Source organism: Eulemur rufifrons, chromosome 9 (assembly GCF_041146395.1).
Source record: "Eulemur rufifrons isolate Redbay chromosome 9, OSU_ERuf_1, whole genome shotgun sequence".
Classification (NCBI taxonomy): Eukaryota; Metazoa; Chordata; class Mammalia; order Primates; family Lemuridae; genus Eulemur; species Eulemur rufifrons.
Window position 1 is genome coordinate 26,587,440 of NC_090991.1, and position 22,169 is coordinate 26,609,608.

The 22,169-nt window shown below is 37.4% G+C and overlaps 1 protein-coding gene and 1 pseudogene across 4 annotated transcripts in view; one reads left to right on the plus strand and one right to left on the minus strand.

Annotated features, from left to right (window-relative positions):
• The window catches only part of TRIM37 (tripartite motif containing 37), a 136,922-nt gene that overhangs the window by 96,944 nt on the left and 17,809 nt on the right, over positions 1–22,169 (plus strand). For 3 of the 4 annotated variants that reach the window (XM_069481109.1, XM_069481112.1, XM_069481111.1), the window contains 4 exons: positions 3,895–4,203; positions 10,576–10,704; positions 11,412–11,601; positions 13,432–13,550. In XM_069481109.1, the coding sequence (XP_069337210.1) occupies positions 3,895–4,203; positions 10,576–10,704; positions 11,412–11,601; positions 13,432–13,550 (747 nt within the window). Of the gene's footprint in view, positions 1–3,894; positions 4,204–10,575; positions 10,705–11,411; positions 11,602–13,431; positions 13,551–21,023; positions 21,036–22,169 lie in introns of all 4 variants that reach the window. The other variant, XM_069481110.1, reaches the window with a different exon arrangement.
• LOC138391420 (SUZ RNA-binding domain-containing pseudogene) lies at positions 6,540–6,927 on the minus strand (annotated as a pseudogene).

Here is a 22,169-nt window from a genome sequence, read left to right on the forward strand (position 1 = left end):
AGCCAATACGCTGAGACAACAGGGGGTTACAGTAGAGGAAGAGTTTAATATCACAGGCACAACACGAGGATATGGGAGGAAGTCTTCAAATCTGTCTTTCTGAGAATTTGGCAGAAAGGGTTTTTAAAGATAGTTTGGCGAGGCAATTGGGTCTGCTGATTGTCTGTGTTTGGGGGTGGAACCATAGGAGGGTAGAAATTGTCATCTTCTGTTTAGTCAGTTCCTTGGGTGGGAGGCGGGTCACAAGATGAGTTGAGTCAGTTCCTTGGTATGGGCCACTTGTCTGGGTGGGTCAGCCAATCCACTGGAATTCAGGGCCTGGAAGGTATCTTAAAAACTAGCCTTAGGTTTCACAAGGGTGATGTTATCTAATTCACGAAGTTAAGAATCTTTATGACTTAACATGTGACTTATGAGTAACAATTATAGGAAAGCAAACTAGGGACAATGGCTAGTTATATATATATTTTTAAAGTATTTACTATTTTTAAACTATAAACTATATTTTTAAACTATAAACCTTTGCACAGTTCAGGCCTCTACCAGTTCCCACCTTGTGGCCCTTTATTAATTTTGTAAAGGGCAGTTTCAGTATTGAAACTGTTTATTTTTTATTTTTCCCAGCTGGACTGGGAGCTTTGTGATGGTAAAGGCAGGATGTTTTTCTTGTTTACTGTTGTATCCCCTGCCCAACACAGTGCTTAGCATTTAAAACAGGCTTAGTAAATGTTTATTGACTGATTGTCAGATGATGGGGGTTTATTTAATTCTTTTTGCATTTTTCCATTTGGGATTTTTACCCTCCTTTCCCATTCTTGTCAGTTTCTGATAATAATAAACTGAAACGTGTAGGTTAATAGAGATGTTCATATTTAAGTCCATGTACATGTGGAGTGGGAAGTGGGAGCCACAAAGATTGTTTTAGCAAACATAGTAAGTATTTTTGTGCTTGGCCTAGAATACAAAGATCACTTAAGATCTGATGTCCACCCTGAAGTTGTTCATAGTCTACGTGTTTGTCTTCCATATTGTAATGTAAGTGCTTTGGTAGAAATATAATCTGCATATTATACAAATTTAGATAAGAATTGATTTGTGAGGAGGGGGATGTTGACAATACAGATGCCTAAAAGAGGGGCATTTAAGGTTATATCTGATGAGTTTGGGTTGGCAGAGAAAGAAATGGAAAGGGAATAGTATATGTGAAAAGAATGGAAGCATGATAGAGCAAGGCCCATGTATTAGAAAGAGTTGTAAGTAATTACAAAAGATTAGGGTATATTTGGAATGGAGGTTGAAGATATAAAGCTGCTGAGAAATAAGGTAGAATCAGATAACGAAGGACCTTTGTGCCTTGCTGGTACTTTCCTATAGAATGCTATGTGGGATTCTAAGCAGGAAAGTAATGTCTTTTAAGAGTTGGGGGTCTACTAGCTCTAGCTCAGGCTTTTGAGTGCAGTGGTATAATCTTAGCTCACTGCAGCCTGGAACTCCTGGGCTCAAGTCAGCTTCCTAGCTCACTGTAGTCAGCTAGGACTATAGGCGGTATGCACCACCCTGCCTGGCCAAATTTTTAATTCTCTGTAGAGATGAGGTCTCACTGTGTTACCCAGGCTGGTCTTCAACTCTTGGCCTCAAGCGATCCTCCTGCCTTGGCCTCCCAAAGTGCTAGGATTATAGGGGGGAGCCATAGTGCCTGGCCTGATGATGGATTTTGGAAAACTGCAGAGTGTTTTCACAAACACTGAATTTTCTGAGCCTTACAACAACCCTGTTATGTGTATATTATTATCTTCATTGTACAAATAAACATACAGACTCTAAGAAGTTAATGGACTAAGAAAGTTACGGTGTCTAAATGGTGGACCTGAGACCAGATTCCAGCTTTCTGAAATCTCTGGTCATGTTCTGTTATGAATGCTTTTAACTGGAAGTAACAAAATGCTTCTAACTGGTGGCTTAAATAATAAAGGCACTTAATTATGCATACTAAGAAATCTGGAGGTAGGTGATTCCAGGATCATCAGGTACTTAGAGGCAGGGCACAAGATGGTCTTCCTGTGATACTTCTGCCTCTTCTCTTACCGTAATAAGATAGCTGCCGCAGCACCAGGCATCATGTATTCACAGGAATGTGTCACTAGCAAGAAGAAAAAACTAGGCAGGAAAGAGACCTTATTCCCATTACCCTGAAGTTATTAATATCAAGATTACTGACTCTGGAGGCAGACTCTTTGGTTTGAATTCAAGCTCCTTTACTTTCTAGCTATGTTACCTTGAGTATGTTATGCAACCTTTTTGTCTTATTTAAAATGGAGTTAATAATAGTAATAGTTAATAATAATACTTTCACAGACTTAAGGTAAGACAAAAAAATAATAGTACTTACTTCAATAGGGTTGATATGAGAAGATTAAATGGCTTAATATTTTTGCCCAACACACAGCAGGTTCTTTATAGGTGTTTGTTAAATAAATAAACACAACGAAATCTCCCTGTCAGGGTAGAAAATCTTTCCCAGAAGTGCCCCAGTAGTCTCTTGGCCAGAACTGGGTCTAGTGCTCATTCTAAACACTGTCAAAAAGGAATGAAATGAGACTAGTCATGGACCCAGTATACCCTGGGGCTCAAGGGAGGGACCTGATCTCCCTGAGCACATTGCTGCCCACTTGGTTGATACCTGAACACAATCTGGGTCCTTTTGGCAAGATATAGAAGTAGGGGAATGGCTGTTGGGCAGACCCCAATGTCTGCCTTTTACTGTACTTCCTCTTGTGTGGCAGTAGGTGGTTATAATGTTTAAGAAGGTTCGGCTATCATTTCTGCTGAAAAAGGATTTGTTCATTGTGTAGTTACGGTGCCTCTTGGTCCCTGGTTTTGTTGTTGTTGTTTTTAATTTGACTTGGTTTCTTTTTGCTCTGAGTCAGTCATAATGTTCTTCGATTTCCAAAATATCTGCCTCTTTTTACCTTCCTGCAATAGAACAGAAGTGTGTATTTCCCTTACTTGTGCTTTTTTAAATATTTGGGTAAGGGGAGAAAAACTTAAAAACAACTTCAACTACTTCTCTGGGAAGAGAAAAAACTCACCTTTTAGTGGATGAAAAAATTCAGTTGACTGGATACTATTTTATGATGTTCCATTGTGCTTAATAGATGCATCCAATAAAGCAACTTTTTGAATTTAGTTAGAATATATATTTTTAATATAACATATAGCAGATTTGAAAAACTATTTAGCTTTTGACTTTTTCATTTTTTCAATTATGGACATAAAAGCTCAGTGTAGAAAATTTGAGAAAAGTGGAGAAGTATAAAGAAGAAAGCACAAGGCAGTAGAGCATCTTTAAAATTTTTAGAGCTAAATATATAATTCAGATTTGAGTGATTATGATGTGACTCAGATTCTAACATTGAAGGTGTAAAGTTAGGACTCTTGTGTCTTCTCTTTATTTTCATTAGTGAAATTTAGTATTATTTATTTATTTAATTTTTGGAGACAGAGTCTCGCAGTGGTGTCATCCTAGCTCACTGCAAACTCAAATTCCTGGGCTTGGGTGATCCTCCTGCCTCAGCTTCCAGAGTAGCTGGGACTACAGGTGTGTGCCACCATGCCCAACTAATTTTTTCTATTTTTGGTAGAGATGGGGTCTTGCACTTATTCAGGCTGGTCTGAAACTCCTGTCCTCAGGTGCTCTTCTTGCCTCTGCCTCCCAGAGCGCTAGAATTACAGGTGTGAGTGAGCGTATCTGGCCTAATGCATGCTTTTATTGTTGATACCACCTAAAGCACCTTAGCTTATTTTACACATTGAATTTGCATATATTCATGGTACAAAATGATTTCATGAATGTTAAAGTTTATATTAACATGACTTGTCAATTTCTCTCTGAAGCATCATATTCTCGAAAAGATAAAGACCAAAGGAAGCAGCAGGCAATGTGGCGAGTGCCCTCTGATTTAAAGATGCTAAAAAGACTCAAAACTCAAATGGCTGAAGTTCGATGTATGAAAACTGATGTGAAGAATACACTTTCAGAAATAAAAAGCAGTAACGCTGCCTCTGGAGACATGCAGACAAACCTTTTTTCTGCTGACCAGGCAGCTCTGGCTGCATGTGGAGCCGAAAACTCTGGCAGAGTGCAGGATTTGGGGATGGAACTGCTGGCAAAGTCATCAGTTGCCAGTTGTTACATACGAAACTGTAAGTGAAAAAGTTCCTATCAGTGTCGTTTCTCCATATGTTATTTGAGAAGCTAGGTGACTTTTTTTTTCCTCAGGAAAATAATATTTAAACATCTCTCTTCATGAATTAAGACTGCAAATATGTGCAGCCCTTTTTCCCCATCCAAAATTGATTCCACATATTTTTTATTATGTAATGGAGCTAACATTGCTCAGTTGCTTACTTTATACTGGGTAATAAGCAAGATAAAATTCTTAACCACGTGGATCTTGCATTCTAGTGATGGGAATCAGACATTAAAATCTGTAAACAATAAAGATAATTTCAGTTGGTTAAAAAATGCTGTCAAAGAAACAACAGAGGAGTGGGATTGGGAGGAACAGATGAGAAGTGGGCTAGTTTAGTTTGGGGTGGTCAGAGAGAGTCTCTGAGGAGGCAACATTTGACCTCAGAGTTGAAGGTTGAGAAGGTGGCAGCCATTCAGAGATCCAGAGAAAGCAGTTTTCTGGGGAAACAGAACAGAAAATGCAAAGTCACTGGCCATAGGATTTGCTTTGTGTGTTTGAGAGATTGAAGGGGAGATCAGTATGACTAAATATGGTGAACTAAGCAGAGAGAGGAGAATAGTAGGAGATGAAGTCAGAGAGGTAGGCAGGATTTAGATCATGTAGGGTCTTACAAAACCTCAATTAGAAGTTTGAGTTTTATTCTTATTTTAGGAGGAAGTCTCTGGAGAATGTAAATCAGGGGAGTGTTTATAATCTTGTTTACTCTTTACAAAGATGACTTTGCTTGTTATTTGGAGAAGGGTCTGAAAAGAGCAGAGAGCAGAAGTCGTGAGACCATTAATAGCTTATTACAATCACTTGTGTGAAATATAGTGGCATATTCTGGAGTTTTAACAGTGGGAAAATGGACTTGCTCATAGGCTCACAGCTTTTATTGACTGAGGTTTCCATCTTTCTGAATTCTCCCAAGGATGGTACATAACTAGTACTATTCTAGATGCATAAGAAAGAAGTTAATCAATTATTTGCAGTTTCTTTGTCTATGAATTTGACTATTCTATGTATCACATGAGTGGAATCATACAACATTTTTTTTTTTTTGACTGACATTTCACTTAGCATAATGTCTCCAAGGTTCATCCATGTTGTGGCATATTGCAGAATTTCCTTTTTTGTTCTAAGGCTGAATAATCCATTGTATGAGTATATCACATTTTGTTTATTCATCCTTTGATGGACATATTTGGGTTGTTTACACCTTTTGGCTGTTGTGAATAACGGTAATATAGGTGTCCAAATATCTGTTCAAGTCACTTCTTTTCAATTTTGGATATATACCCAGAGTGGAATTGCTGGATCATATGGTAATTCTATTTTTAAGTTTTTTGAAGAACCTATGTCATATTGTTTTCTATAGCAGCTGCACCAACAGTGCCGGTAGGCTTCCAGTTTCTCCACATCTTCACCAAACACTTGTTATTTTCTGGGGTATTTTGTATTTTATTTTTTCATTTAAAAAATTTTTATTTATATATATGTTTTTAAAAGGAGAGCTTTAGTTCTTGGAAAGGGTTTCTTAGCCTGTAGTGGCCATTCTGACAGGCTGGGAAACACTGCTCCAGCCACAAGCCAGGAACATGTGTTTCGAGAGAGAGAGAAAATGGAACAGGATTTTATACTCTGGTTTTATTGTTTATTTGTTTTTAATAATAACCATCCTAATTAACAGGCATGAAACGATATCTCATTGTGGTTTTGATTTACATTTTCTTAATGAATAATGATATTGAGCATCTTTTTATGTGCTTATTGGCCATCTATGTATCTTCTTGGAGAAATGTCTGTTCAAGTCCTTTGAATTAAACCCATTTTTTAAATTTAATTTTTAAAATTATTTTTTTAAAAATTTTCAAATGGCACTTACATTTTAAGTGATGTAGACATGCACTTGGCTGGGTGGGTGGGAGTTCTCAATTGTGTTTTGAAATCCCAAATTAATGAGCATGATAAACTGTTATTGCTGGTGCTGGCCTTACCCCAAGTGGCACTGTCTCTCTACTCTGAGTCCTTGGTGAGCCCCCCTAACCTTCCCCTAATCCCCACCTTTTCCCTTTCCATTGACTTGGGATAGCTCTTGTTAACATGCCAATCACAGGGGGAAAGGGCGTCACAGTGCATGGGGGGCGTTCTAAGATCACAGTAGGCAGAAAAAGGAGCATCACAGTGCAGGTAAGTCAAGTTGGTTCCTCTGCTCAAGTCCAGGTGTATGCCACAGCAGTGCAACCCATGGTGGACACCCCAGGAGGAGGTGGTGGCAGCAGCAGCAGTATCCCTTCTTGCCTACATTTATCTGTGCTGTTTAAAGCTTTGTGACCCGTCAGTACCCAAAGGCTGTCTGATCACATTATTGGGCTGCCTGCTGTCTTTGGGTTGGGAGATCCTGGTTGGCTTGTTGAGGATGGGTTTCTCATGCTCTTCCTTAGGGCCAGCGCTGCCCAGGACCCTCTTTGAGGCCTCAGCGTATTCCATCTACTGCTGTGGTAGGGACACTTGACCTAGCCTGCTGGTGGAGTTGGGGCTGCTGACCACACCATTGCTGGTGGGCGTCTTGAGGATGTGGATCTGTGAAGGGGACCCCGTGGGAAGGCTATTGTCCTAAATCACAATGGGCACTTTGGGAGGAGATTTGGATATCCCCACTGTCTGCCGCCTCCTCCAGCTCCTCATCTTCCATATTACTTGCTGCTTTTCCTCCTCCCTGCCCCAAATTATTATTTTTCAATTGACACATAATTGTAAGTATTTGTGGGGTACATAGTGATATTTTGACATTATATAATGGGTGGTGGTCAAATCAGTAATTACTGTATCCATCACCTCAAATATTGATCATTTCTTTTTTTTTTTTTTTTTTTTTTTTTTTTTGAGACAGAGTCTCACTCTGTTGCCCAGGCTAGAGTGAGTGCCGTGGCGTCAGCCTAGCTCACAGCAACCTCAAACTCCTGAGCTCAAGCGATCCTCCTGTCTCAGCCTCCCGAGTAGCTGGGACTACAGGCATGCGCCACCATGCCCGGCTAATTTTTTCTATATATATTTTTAGCTGTCCATATAATTTCTTTCTATTTTTAGTAGAGGTGGGGTCTCGCTCTTGCTCAGGCTGGTCTCGAACTCCTGAGCTCAAACGATCCGCCCACCTCGGCCTCCCAGAGTGCTAGGATTACAGGCGTGAGCCACCGCGCCCGGCCAAAATATTGATCATTTCTTTCGTGTTGGGAACATTCAAAATCCTCTCTTCTAGCTATTTGAAAATGTAAATATTTGTTAACTCTAGTCACCCTATAGTGTTGTATAACACTAGATAGAATTTATTCCTCTTGCTTAGCTGGAATTTTGTATCCTTTAACCAACCTCTTCCTATCTTCCCACCCCCCTACTGTTCCCAACCTCTAGGTAACCACTATTCTACCCTTTACTTGTACAAGTCAACTTATTTTAGCTTCTGTATATGAGTGAGAACGTGCAGTATTCATCTTCCTGTTCCTGGCTTATTCGCTTAACATAATGTCCATCCATGTTGTCACAAATAACAGGATTGTTGTCTTTTTTGTGGCTGAATGTTGTTTCATAGTGTGTATATATACCACATTTTCTTTATATCATCTGTCTGTGGACACTTAGGTTGATTCCATATCTTAGCTATTATGAATAGTGCTGCAATAAACATGAGAGTGCAGATGTCTCTTTGATCTACTGATTTCCTTTGGATATATACCCAGTAGTGGGATTGCTGGATCATATGTTCTATTTATAGTTTTATGAGGAACCTCCATACTGTCATCCATAATGGCTCTATACTAATTTACATTCCCACCAACAATGTATAAGAGTTCCCTTTTCTCCACACCCTCACTAGCATTTTTTTTTATTTATTTTTTGTTATGTTTCTGCTTATGTCTTTGTTAATGCATTTCTCTTTTTTTCTCTTAAGCAATAATTTATTATACTTTGCAGGGGAGAAGTTGATCATAGTTTTTTCTAACATTTATCTAAATTTAAGAATATTTTACCTCCATACCCATAAACAGTGGCTCTCCATCTCCCCCAGCCCCTGTTAAACACTAATCTTTTTCTCTATGGATTTTTCTTCTTCTGGACTTTTCATATAAATGGAATTATGCACTATGAGGTCTCTTATGTCTGGCTTCTTTCACTTAACACAATGTTTTCAAGGTTCTTCAATGTACTATGTATTAACTTTGTTCCTTTTTATGGGTGAATGATATTTCGTGATATGGCTGTACCACATACTGTTTATCCACTCATTAGTTGATTGGCATTTGTGTTGTTTCTACTTTTTGGCTATTAGTAGTACTACTGTGAACGTAACATGTACAACTTTTTGTGTGGACATGTTTTTGTTTATTTTGAGTATATACTTAGGTGTGGAATTGCTGGGTTATTTGGGAACTGTGTTTGACATTTTGAGAAACTGCTAGTGCTAGAGTGTTTTCCAAAGCAGCTGCATCATTTCATATTCCCACCAGCAGTGTGTAAGGGTCCAATTTCTCCACACCCTTCGCAGCACTTGTTACTGTCCCTTTTTTTCTTTGCCCATTGAATTGCCTTGGCATCCTTGTAAAAAATCAGTTAACTATAAATATAAGAGTTTATTTCTGGACTCTCAATTTTATTTCTCATATACATAGCAGTACCACACAATCTTGATCACTATAGTTTTATAGTAAGTTTTGAAATCAGAAGTGTGAGTCTGCCATTTAAGATTGTTTTGGGGGCTGAGTGTGGTGGCTCACACTGGTGATCCTAGCACTTTAGAAGGCCAAGGTGAGAAGATCACTTGAGGCCAGAAGTTCAACACCAACCTGGGCAACAGTGTGACCCCATCCCCTATCATAAAAATAATAATAAGCCAGACATTTTGGTGCACATCTGTAGTCCCAGCTTCTTGGGAGGCAGGAGAAGCACGTGAGCCCAGGAGTTTGAGGTGGCATTGAGCTATGATGATGCCATTGCACTCTAACCCAGGCAATAGGGCAAGACCCTTTCTCAATACCACCCCCTCTCCCCCCAAAAAAGGATTATTTTGGCTATTCTGGATCTCTTACATTTTCATATGAATTTTAGGACCAGTTTGTTTAAAAAAAAAAAAAAAAAAAGCTGGTATTTTTATAGGGATTGTGTTGAATCTATTAATCAATTTTGGGAGTATTGCTTTGTTAACAATATTAGATATTCCAAGCAGTGAACACAAGATATCTTTCCTGTTGTCTTTATTTTTTTCCAACAATGTGTGGTCATTTTCAATATAATATTATAAGTCTTATATTTCTTTTGTTAAATTTATTCCAAAGTATTTTATTCTGTTTGATGCTACTGTAAATTAGTTTTCTTAATTTCATTCCCAAGTTGTCTTCTGCTGGTGTATAGAAAGACAGTTGATTGTTTTGTCTTATATCCTACGACCTTGCTGAACCTGTTTATTATTTATTAATGAATCTCTTCTGATTTTCTATTTATTTATTTATTTAAAAAGAAAAGTTTATTTAGCTCACAGTTCTTCAGGCTGAGAAGTTCAAGGGCGTGGCCCTGGCTTCTGGCACGGGCTTTCTTGCTGCATCACACCAATTTTTATATTCTTTTTCTAGCTTCTTGAGTCTGTGCATATTAGGCCGTTTAGTTGCCTTTTTTCCCCCCTGATTAATTCATTTTAAGACTATACATTTTCTTTTCATTACAACTTTGGCCATGAACATTTTGATTTGAAGTATTGTAATTGTGATTTGTTTCTAATTCAGCATTGATTTTTAATCAAGTAATACTTTATAATTTCCAGGTATTTCGATGGGTATATTTTTGTTTATACTTAGTTTAATTGCATTGAAATTATTATGATTTTTTTTTATGGAGTTCACAAATAACCTTCTAGAGAATCTTCTAAGTTAAGATTCTGCTCCACAAGCAGCAAGATAAATTTTTTCATAAACCCCCAAATAAATCAGTTGGGACTACAAAGTATCTTATTTATTTTTGGAACAGAAGACAGAACAGCTTCCATGCATGGTAAGATTAAACTTTTTCTGACTGACTAGTGAATTTTGTGGTATTTGATCATATTAAAAAATGTTTGTTTTTTTTTTATTTTTTTTTTTAACAGATTCAAAAAGCAATTGTACATGGCATTATCACTAAATAGTGTGCTAAATGTTCAAAACATCATATAAAATACATTTTACAATTGTTTTTTTTTTTCATACCCCCATCCCCTCCCCCACCCCCCACCTCAGTCTGATATGCAATTGGTGTCGTTCCCAGATTTGTATTTAGCTGATGATCAGGGAAAAAATGTTTTTAAATGTCTTTGCAGCCACAAATAAGAAGAGTAATTCACCCAAGCCAGCTCGGTCCAGTATAGCAGGTAGTCTATCACTTCGAAGAGCAGTGGACTCCGGGGAAAATAATCGTTCAAAGGGAGACTGTCAGACTCTGTCTGAAGGTAAATTTGGGGAGTTCAGAATGTAATCTCAGTGGGTAGATGTCTCATAAGAAATTGATGTTATGGTAAAGCTTTAGACCTTGAAATGTATTAAAAATGCTAAAGTGGCCGGGCGCGGTGGCTCACGCCTGTAATCCTAGCACTCTGGGAGGCCGAGGTGGGCGGATCGTTTGAGCTCAGGAGTTCGAGACCAGCCTGAGCAAGAGCGAGACCCCATCTCTACTAAAAATAGAAAGAAATTATACGGACAGCTAAAAATATATATAGAAAAAAAATTAGCCGGGCATGGTGGCGCATGCCTGTAGTCCCAGCTACTCGGGAGGCTGAGACAGGAGGATCGCTTGAGCTCAGGAGTTTGAGGTTGCTGTGAGCTAGGCTAACGCCACGGCACTCACTCTAGCCTGGGCAACAGAGTGAGACTCTGTCTCAAAAAAAAAAAAAAAAAAAAAATGCTAAAGCTCTATTTCAAAGTTTCTTGATCTCACAACAGAACAGGCCCTGAAAAAATGCAGCCATTAGACTGCACATTCTGTACTCCTTAATTTTAAATACCTATCATGAAAAGGACTGGGATATATTTTAAAATTGTTTTTGAAGTTTTTACATAGTTTAAAAAAATATATATATATAGCGGATTTTCTAACCTCAGAGAGACCTTTAGTATTTATTTGCCTTTCTGAATATTGATTGATCTTCCTTTTTTGAAGTTTCTGCAGGAAGCTGTCAGACTGGGAGCAGGCACAGTTCTCCTCGAGCCTTGATACATGGCAGTATTGGTGATATTTTGCCAAAAACTGAAGACCGGCATTGTAAAGCTTTGGAATCAGATGCTGTTGTGGTTGCAGTTTTCAGTGGCTTACCTACTGTTGATAAAAGGAGGAAAATGGTCACCTTGGGGTAAATTAAGTTCTTTTGCTTATGTAATGGAATAATAGCTCATAGCTTTGTTTGGAACTTTAAGTCTAGATCATAATGAACAAAATTAATTTCCACTTTGTTAATTTTTTAGCAGACAGAAAGTTCAGTTATTGCGTTAAAATGTAACTTTTAAAATATCAGAGTCCTTACTTTTCTTTTTTAATGTGATGATAGTACCAGAAGTTCAGTTTAAATATGTTGAAGCTCATTTTCACTGAAGTTAGGATAACAGTGATGTATTAACCTTGTGTGAACTCTGCCTTGTAAGATTTTTGTGTCAGCTTTTTTTTTTTTTTTCCATGTGTCCCACACTTTTCAAAGACATTTATACTGAGCTATATTATGTGTCACGGGTCTTTACGTATATTTAGTATGGAACAAAACATTTCCAGCAATTTTAGCACTGCTTTTCTACTTTCATCTCACTTTTTTTCTCCTCTTATGAAAAAGTATCCTCAAAAGTCATAACTGAAATTTCCCAAAAGGATATATGGTAGTTGATACGTTTATCTCTCCCCCAGGAAACATAAACTCAAATCCCAGCCACGGCAATTAAACTTCTATTTATTCGAAAGGTAGGGTGATTATAGAATGTATTGTCTATGGATGTGCTAGATGAGCCATTAATATCCATCTGCTGATCTATTTTATGGATAGTAAATGCATTTCTAAATTTAAGCAGTAGAATTGTTTTACCGTGGAGACTTTGAAAAGAACTTTGAACTAAATTTAGAGAAAGATTACAATCCCTTAAGTTTACTTAATTTTATATAGTTTCAAGGTCTGGCTTAATACCAAATGTAAAAGAACAGCTGGTGGTTTACTTTTCTGTTGTGGCTCAAGTTTCAGCAGTAGAAAGGTGTTAGAAAAAAAATCACTGGAGATTGTCTTGATTTTCCTATTACTAAGCCTGATACACATGTTCCTTTTAAATTAGAGCTGCAGCTAACTTTTATATTTTGTTATAGAGATATTTATATCTGCCTTTAATCATAAAAATTAAATGTATATGAACATAGTTTTTTTTTTTTCCTAGAATGTAAAATCCTGTACAAATAACTGCAGCTCTTAGCTATAATCCTCATTTTAGAATTGATTGTACCTGCCAGCCTGGTTCATGTGGATACTATACTGCTTGTGTCGTTTTTTTTTTCCCCCCTGCCTAAAGTAGTGTAAGCAAAAAGTTTAAATACTAATGATAAATGGTTCAAAATGGAAGGAAAAAAATATTAAGTGAAAAATTCTCCATCCTTATCTCTCATCTGCCTATTTTTCCAACCCCTGCCCACACATATTCATGCTGCTCTTAATTTTTTGTGTATGCCGTATCTTCTCCGTTTTTATGTATATTTAAGCAACTGTGACTATGGAGCTTTTTTAATACAAAAGATGTATTTTGCTTTCTTAATAATATATCTCAAAAATCTTCCCTATTAGAACATATTATTTAGAACCTCTATTTATATTTAACTGAAATTTTTATTGAAATAATTATACATTCACACATAGTTGTAAGAAATAGTACAGAGAGATCTCGTGTACCTTACCTGTTTCCCCTCATGATAACACTGTGCAAAACTACAGTACAATATCAAAACCAGGATATTGACATTGATATAGTCCATCATTTTATAATTTTTTATTATGAATCTTTAGAGAAATATTTTAAGATAAAATTTGAAATTTGGTACTAAACACCAATGCATACAGTCTATGCAGTTTGATGCTCAGTTCCAGGAAAGGAAAATATAAATTATTGTGTCACTTAGTAGTTATATAAAAATACCAAGTTGTTTTCTCCTCTTTGAGGGCTAATGCTAAAGGAGGTCATCTGGAAGGAATGCAGATGACTGATTTGGAAAATAATTCTGAAACTGGGGAGTTACAGCCTATATTACCTGAAGGAGCTTCAGCTGCCCCTGAGGAAGGTAAGGAATAATAAAGTTATAATTAGGCAGGAGGTGGGAATACTAACCATTTTTGGTGGTGGTGGTGGTGGTGGTGGTGGTGGGAAGAGGGGGTTCATAGGTGGTTGGTTTAGTAAAAATGTTTCTGAGATCTGCTGTCCAAGAAACTTGATCTGAACATAGCATTTGTTGTGCCACTGGATTTGATTTACTAGGATATTAAGCACAGAGAAACGCAAAATGGATAATTTAGTACATAAAAGGACATGTCTTACTACAGAAGGCATTTAAGCAGGGGAAAATCTGCAGATAGTTCATCTGTTCAGTCAATAAATAAGCCATCTGTATGCCAAGCATTAAATTTTTGCTAGATGTGCAAAAATGAATTGGATATGTTCACAGTCTTATTGGGAAGATATGCCCCAAAACAACGAATTAAAATATTAAGTGTTAAGTCTTCATCTTTTATTTATTTATTTATTTTTTTGAGACAGAGTCTCACTTTGTTGCCCAGGCTAGAGTGAGTGCCGTGGCGTCAGCCTAGCTCACAGCAACCTCAAACTCCTGGGCTCAAGCGATCCTCCTGCCCCAGCCTCCCGAGTAGCTGGGACTACAGGCATGCGCCACTATGCCCGGCTAATTTTTCTATATATATATTTTTAGTTGTCCATATAATTTCTTTCTATTTTTAGTAGAGACGGGGTCTCGCTCTTGCTCAGGCTGGTCTCGAACTCCTGACCTTGAGCGTTCCACCCGCCTCGGCCTCCCAGAGTGCTAGGATTACAGGCGTGAGCCACCGCGCCCGGCCAGTCTTCATCTTTTAAAGTCAGCCTTTGTTAGTCTGTAGATTGCTTTTTTCTTCTTAAAAAAGCATTCCAAGTTTTAACCATTTTTAAAATCCCTTATGGTGACCAACCTCAACTCTGCCAACTTATTCTCACTTACACTTACCGGTATTTCTTCTACATATTCTTCCAAGTTCATGATTGTTTATTTAAAAGCATAGAAGACATTTAGTAATTTGGGGTAACAGAAGGTGCTTGAAACAATGATGTGTGTATTGCCCTTGCTGAGTCCTTTATATGTTAGCAGAAAAGAACGTCAGCTTTTTAAATGATATTTGACATTGAAATTTTTTTCATTTCTCAGTGAAACTGCCACCTTCTACCTCTGCACTCATTTGAATTTCACTGATTGATGAATTGCAGCTCAAAGCATATATAGAGGTGCCAGCATCTACCTCTGGCTGCCCTGTGGAGGGATTGGGTGTGTGGTGTCATTTTCAGGTTTTTCAGTTAAAGGACAACTTAAATGTTTTGGTCTTCTTTCTTAGCTGGTGCTCCTGTAGTGGGCAACATTATTTCAGTTAGAGATTAAATGGAAAGGATTTTTAAAGTGATGTGTTGATTGTTAAAACATTAAGGAAAAAAAGTTATGATTGATAATCTTTATAGAAAGGGCCTGCGGGGATTAGCTACTTTCTATGTGTTTTTACATACTGGTTATAAATCCTAGTGGCTTAATTCTTATAGCATGTACTATAATTACAGCTCATTTTTTTCATGCAGTTATTTATGAAATTTTTCTAATTTGCCTACTGTTGCATTTAATGCTGGTGATAAAGTAATTCATGGACCCATTATCTATCTAGTTCAAAGTTTCTTCACCTTGGCACCATTGTCATTTTGGGCCACATAATTCTTTATCATAGAGGAACTGTTCTCTGCTTTGTAGGATATTTAGCAGCATCCTCAGTTTTTAACCACTAGATGCCAGTAGTGCTTCCCCCAGTTACAACAACTAAAAATGTCTCCAGACATTGCCAAATGTTCCCTGGGGGGTGGGCGCAGTGGCTCAGTGTGATCCTAGCACTTTTGGAGGCTGAGGCTAGAGGATTGCTTGAGGTCAGGAGTTCGAGACCAGCCTGAACAAGAGCAAGACCCTCTCTCTACAAAAAATTTTTAAAAAATTATTAAAAAAAAAAAAAAAGTTCCCTGGGAGGAAAATCATTTCCAGTCAAGAACCATTAGTTGAACTGCGTAACTCTCAATCAGGGATAACCACTCCTTAAGAATCACTTGCCAGAGTGGGCCGCAGTTGCTCATAGGAACAAGTTGTAGCTCTCAGATATGTGGCATACGTATGGTGGGGAGGGATCAGGGTCAGAGAGAGGAATTGAAAGGTACTGGTTAGGGGTCAGACAGACTAGTTAATAGCCAGTTATAATATGGATAATGAGTGCTGTGATAGGGTGTATAGGGAGCTCAAAGAAGAGATGTATAATAATAGACGATAATATTTACTAAGTCCCCACTATGTACCAGAAACTGCTAAAGACTGCTGGTATTATATTATTCTCAGTGCAACTCCACATAATACTTACTTTTGTTATTCTGGTTTTACAGGTGAGTAAGCTGAGGCCTAGAGATATAACTTACCTCATCCAAAGTCAAAGTTAGTAATTGGAAGGGGTGGAATTTGAACCTAGAGCCAATGCTCTTAATCATCACGTCTCTACTAACCTAGTCTCAAGTCTACCCTTGGAACAATCATCCTAAGGGATAAGTAGGAGTTAGCCAGGTGAAGATTGGCAAAAGATGAGGCCAGAGTAAGGGCAGGCAGAGGTCGGATCATGAAGAGTTACATTTATGCCCTAGCTAGAAAATAGACTTTGTCCTTTGAATGGAATCTAAGCAAGAAGTGACAATAAAATTATGGTTTTACATTCCTACTCTAGCTGCATTCTGGAGAATGGATTTGGGGAATGGAAATGGGAATGGGGTGTGGAATTAGAAGTCGTAAAACTAGTGGAAAGCATATTACATTAATTTAGGTGGGTGATGATATTTTTACTTATTAATTTCAGCCTCCAACTCATAAATTCATATTACCTTATGAATTTTTCTATGTAAAATAGCTAGTTAGCATGAAAAACAATGAAAGTTTTTGACATCAGTTTCATTTATTTAAAGCTAATTGACAGTTTATCCTAAACTGGAAAAAAGCACTTGCTTGGCCACATTTGCTTGGCAGTGCACTTTCCAAGTTTTTGAAAGTATGGAATTATTCAGGTGGGGTTTAGAGCTAAGATCAGTGTTATACAGTAACACACTTTATATATGGAGTGTTGCAGTGAGCGCCTAGAACTCGGTAAGAAGAGTTGCTGTAAACTTGCAACTCAACAGTTACACAAGTACACCCTTGCGGTTTGTTGATACCTAAACTGTTTGTTTACCACCAAAGTGCCAGGATAGGCCATGAGAAGGACACTAACTGATGAGGCTGAGAGAAGAGCGTACAATAGACAAAAGAAGCTCTGTGTTTCTTGGAATCGGCTTTGTTTGTAGAGAATAGGACCTTGCTCAGTGCACTGGGTAATGTTCTATCATCAGCAGGAGCCAGTTCTCAGGAAAGCTTTCTTTTTCACACCTACCTGTAAGCCTTGGTAAACAGTTGAGTGGATTTGTATCTGTGCTTAGTAGAAACAAGCCTCTTTATTTGAGTTGAATACATACAGAGGAGACATTCTGTGTAAAATCACTGTGGGTTTCTCTCTTTCTCAAAGGGAAGGCATTCTCAAGAAACTTCTAAGTCATTGTCTGTGGTACTGGCTGGGAATTTTGGGACTACTGAGGTGTTCTCACAATTGCTCTTAAACATCAATTAAAATGTAACTTTTTTCTTAGACATGACAGCCGTGAATAGGCATTTTCCTTTTTAACTGGGAACATAGGGGACAACTTGTTTAATGGCCTGTTGCTAAAAAGCTTGACTTTTTTTTTCTGATTGATAACCTGCAGAACTCCTGTGTAGATAGGGCAGTTTGTTTCTTCTGAGTAGAACTGGATACCTCACTCTTAGTTCCTGCTTAAGTGGCACAGACCCTTTCAGTTAAGTCACTAGTACTCAAAACACCCATCCCAGAAAAGAGCTTTGGCATGCTTATTAAAATCCTTGCCGGCAGGCTGTTTTAGAGGAATGAAAATTCTGACAGTTTGCCATTGCTGATCTCTTTAGGATAATCTATTAAGATGCTTTTAACAAATGTTATCAAAAAATACATCAACTGACTTAAATAATAAGGAAAATTGACTCTCTTGTATTAACAAGAAGTCTTCCAATAACAAGAAGGCACACCTAAGTAGGGCAGTTTCAGGATTAGAAAATGTAGCTGCTCTGTGTCATCAAGAACTTTTTATCTTAACCCAGTCTGTTGCTCTCCTATTCTCAGTGAGTTGGCTTAGTTCCCCTCAGAGTGGTAAGATGGTTGCTGCAGTTCCAGACTTCATGTGGAGTCAGAACAACATTCTGGGAGTAGGAAAGGATTATTTTATTCTCTATATTTCTGTTTATCAACCAGGAAAACCTCTCTCAGAGAGCACCTCAACAACTTCCTAACTTCCTCTTACATCTCATCAATCACTGGCAAAGAAAAGAAAATTGGCAATTCCAGTCATTTGGTCCCCACCCCCACCCACCACCACTTGTTCCACATGGCCATGTGGAGGAGAGAAAATACTTGAACAATGTTGAGGTTCTTTTAGAAAGGAAAAGACAGGTGACTTATTACTGAATAAAGTGACTGCTGTACCAGATGGTTAATGTATTTTCCCAGCATCGAAAAGTTGAGTAACTTGTTTAAGGGAGTTATAACTTGAAAGTTAGCTTGACTGAGCATATAGTGGATGCTCCAAAAATATGGTAGGTGATTGTTATAGAAATACCATATTTTAGATTTTACTCTAAGATGGAAACAGATTTCTTTTGCATTAACATGTCTGAAGCATCTTACAATTAATGGTATCTTGTAATTGCCATCAATGACTGCCGGCAACTTGTCTTTTTCATTATATTCACAAAGGTAGGAAACTTCCAGATCTTAATACTTGATAAAAGACCAAGTGGTATTTTCATGCAGGAATTCCTTCCTAGCATTTCTTGGGAAATACATACTTTCCTAAATCTTAAGAAAAATTAGTCAAGAAATTTGATAAATGGAAAAAATTATTCTAATTATCCTGTTAGAATTAATTTTAACAATCAACACAGAAACATTACTGACTTCAAGGAATCCACTTATGGAAAGTTGCAAATAAAAACTGGAAACACTGATGCCTAGATTCAAAGGTTAAGGGTCAACAGGAGCTCCTTGGAGAGAAGTGATCACAAGTCAGTCCTGATTATAGCTGTTGCCATTTTATGTGTTCATGGCCCTGTGCGCTGCTAAGTAAATATTAATGCGTTTAGCATACTTGATAAAAATTCTGTGAGTGCTGTTCTAAGAAATAAGTTTTTAAAGCAAATAAGTCCTTAAATTGGCATTTTTGACATGTAATTCTGTGCATTAGTATAAACCTCAGTAAGAGTTCTAAATGTTACATTATTCAAACACTACCCAATAATGCCCACAGGAGGTCCAGCGTTTGAATATTCACTATATGCCACAGTTCTTTCTTTTTTTCTTTTGAGACAGGGTCTGACTGTTTTGCCTGGGCTACAGTGCAGGGGTTTCATCATATACTCACCGCAACCCCAAACTCTGGGCTCCTGTGATCCTCCTGTCTCAGCTTCCTGAGTAGCAGAGATTACAGGCACATGCCACCATGCCCAGCTAAGTTTTTTTGCATTTTGTAGAGACGGGATTTCTCTGTATTGCTGAGGCTGGTCTCAAACTCCTGAGCTCAAGTGATCTTCCCACCTTGGCCTCCCAAAGTACTAGGATTACGGTTGTGAGCCACCATGCCTGGCCAGAGTTCTTACAAATATTAAACAATTTTTAAAGATATTCGTGTAATGAATAGAGTTTGAAAAAATATTTAAAGAATAACTTAAAAAAAAAAAGAATAACTTAGATTTTGGGAATTCCTAAGAATGCCAGAGAATTCTAATTCATTTTTTTTTAATCCTGAGTATTATTATTTGTCAGGAATTCAGAAACTCTAATTCCAAGAGGTCAAATTTGTACCCAGAAATTCAAGAACTCAAACATGCTTTGTTTTCAGCCACACTGAGAACAGTTCCATGTGGGACCACAAGGTGGAGGTGACATTTCACAGAAGTAGCTGGTTTTGGTCTCTTTTAATGAAAAGTGTTGCTCTTCACTCTTTAGAGCAGGAACTTTTTTTTTTTTTTTCTTTGCTGAAGATGGAGAAGATTTCAGAACTATCTATATATTCAGCCTATGTCTCCTAAATATTTAAGGCAGAAATAATGCTGCCCAAACTGTTCCTAAAACAGAAGTGGAAAAATTCACCAGTAAAGTCATATGGAGCTACAGTGTCCTTTGTTGGAAGCTTTTTTTAAACTACAAATTCTTTTTCTTTAAGAGTTAAAATACCTATTCATGTTATCTATTTTTCCCTGAATGAGCTTTGGTAGTTTGTGTATCAAAGAATTTGTTCATCTATGTTCTTGATTTTGTGAGTAAACAATTGTTTATACTATTTCCTTATCCTTTTAATGTCTGTAGAATCTATAGTGATGTCCCCTCTTTCATTCCTGATAATGGAAGTTTTGCTTGCTCTCTTTTTTCTTAGTCTACCTAGAGGTTTTTCAATTTTGTTGGTCTTTTCAGAGAACTACCTTTTTGTTCATTGTGCCTTTTCTGTTATTTTTCTGCTGATTTTGTTTATTTCTGTTATTATTTCCTTCTTTTTTTTTTTTTTTTTTTGACAGAATCTTGCTCTGTTGCCTGGGCTAGAGTACAGTGGTGTCATCATAGCTCACTGCAACCTCAAACTCCTAGGCTCAGGCAATCCTCCTACCTCAGCCTCCCAAGTAGCTGGGACTATAGACATATGCCACCTTGCCTGGCTAATTTTTCTGGTGGTGGTGGTTGTTTTGTTTTGTTTTTTCCAGTACAGATGGGGTCTCGCTTTTGCTCAGGCTGGTCTCGAACTCCTGAGCTCAAGTGATCCTCCTGCCCCAGACTCCCAGAGTGTTAGGATTACAGGCGTGATCCACGGTGTCTGGCTTGTTATTTCCTTCTTTCTATTTGCTTTGGGTTTAATTTGCTCTTTTTCTATTATAGTTTCTTAAAGTAGAAGCTTAGATTATTGATTTGAGGCCTTTTCCTTTCTAATGTAAGCATTTTAATGCTATAAATTTACCTTTAAGTACTGCTCTAGCCGCATCCCACAAAATTTGATACGTTGTATTTTTATTTTTATTCAATCCAAAATATTTTTTACTAATCGTAGAAAATTCTCAGCCTTTCTTTCTTAATATGTTGTCTCTTTGTTAATTTTGCTATCTCTATGGCAGTCTGTTTGATACAATTTTGACCATTGCCTTTTATCCCCTTGTTTCTTAATCTCTTCTTTATAATTTTCGTCTTCTTTCGAATTCTCAATTTTCTCAGCTGTACAATTAATCTTTTTCAACTTTGCCTAAGCCATCGATTAATATTTTAATTTTAGTGCCAGTATCTTTCATTTCTAGAGAATCTATTGAATTCTTTTTAAAATCTGCCTTTTCTTTTTTCAAGTTAAACAGAATTGTGTAATCTTTTATAGGTTATTGTTCCATTTTATGAAAAATTCTGTTTGTTAGTGTTATCCTTCTGTTTGTGTATCTGCTTATTCTTGGTTCTTGTGAATTGTTTGCCAAAGTACAGCTTTTTTTGTAATTTATTTTTATTTATTATTTATTTATCTATTTTTTTAGCATGCATGAGGATCCGAAGGAACAAAGTACAGCTTTTTGAGACTCCTTGGCCCCATGAAAATTCTTGTAATCTATCTGTAATGTGGAGTATTAGAGGAGTATTTTGTATGTGTCAAGAATGTTTATGACCATTTTTTCTTTCTTCTTCTTTTGTTTTTTGAGATAGGAATCTCACTATGTTGCCTAGGCTGGATTCGAACTTCTAGGCTTAAGTGATCCTCCTGCCTCAGCCTCCTGAGTAGCTATAGGACATCAGGTGTGCACTATCACACCTGGCTTGTGAGCATTTTTATATCATCTTTAAAGTCCTTGTTAGATAATTCCAACATCTGTGTCATCTCAGCATTGATGTTGGTTATCTTTTCTGGTTCTGCATATGCTTAGTAATTTTGGATTATATCCTAGATATTTTCATTATGATTTTATGAATCTGTGGGTCTTGTTTTAATCTGCCAATTTGCTGGTACTTCAAATTCTGGCTTCACCAATATGCCTGTTCCTATTTACTTTTCAGAGTCCTTAAATAGCTATGCCATGCATCTGTCCTGGTTTTATTGCTGCATTCATTGGGAAAGACAGGGTGGAATGTGCTTACTCCATCTTAACTAGAACTTTCTTTACAGAGAGAATTTTACATTTACTTTAGTCAAATGATACTAGATCCTGATAACTTTTAGGTTAATTTCTTGAGATTTTAACCTCAACTTTAAATCACAAACCTAAATTTGGCATGCAGACCTTACTTTGAATTTTGAGGTGAGACTTTTTCCTCTTTCTACAGAACCCAGCAGAAACAGACAAAATTCTTTGCTTTTTTCCTGTGCCACTAGGCAGATTTTTTCTATTGTTTCGATAAGAATTTTAGGGCCAGGTACAGTGGCTCATGGCTGTAATCCCAGCATTCTGGGAAGCCAAGGCAAAAGGATCACTTGAGGCCAGAGGTTCAAGGTCAGCCTGGGCAACATAGCAAGACCT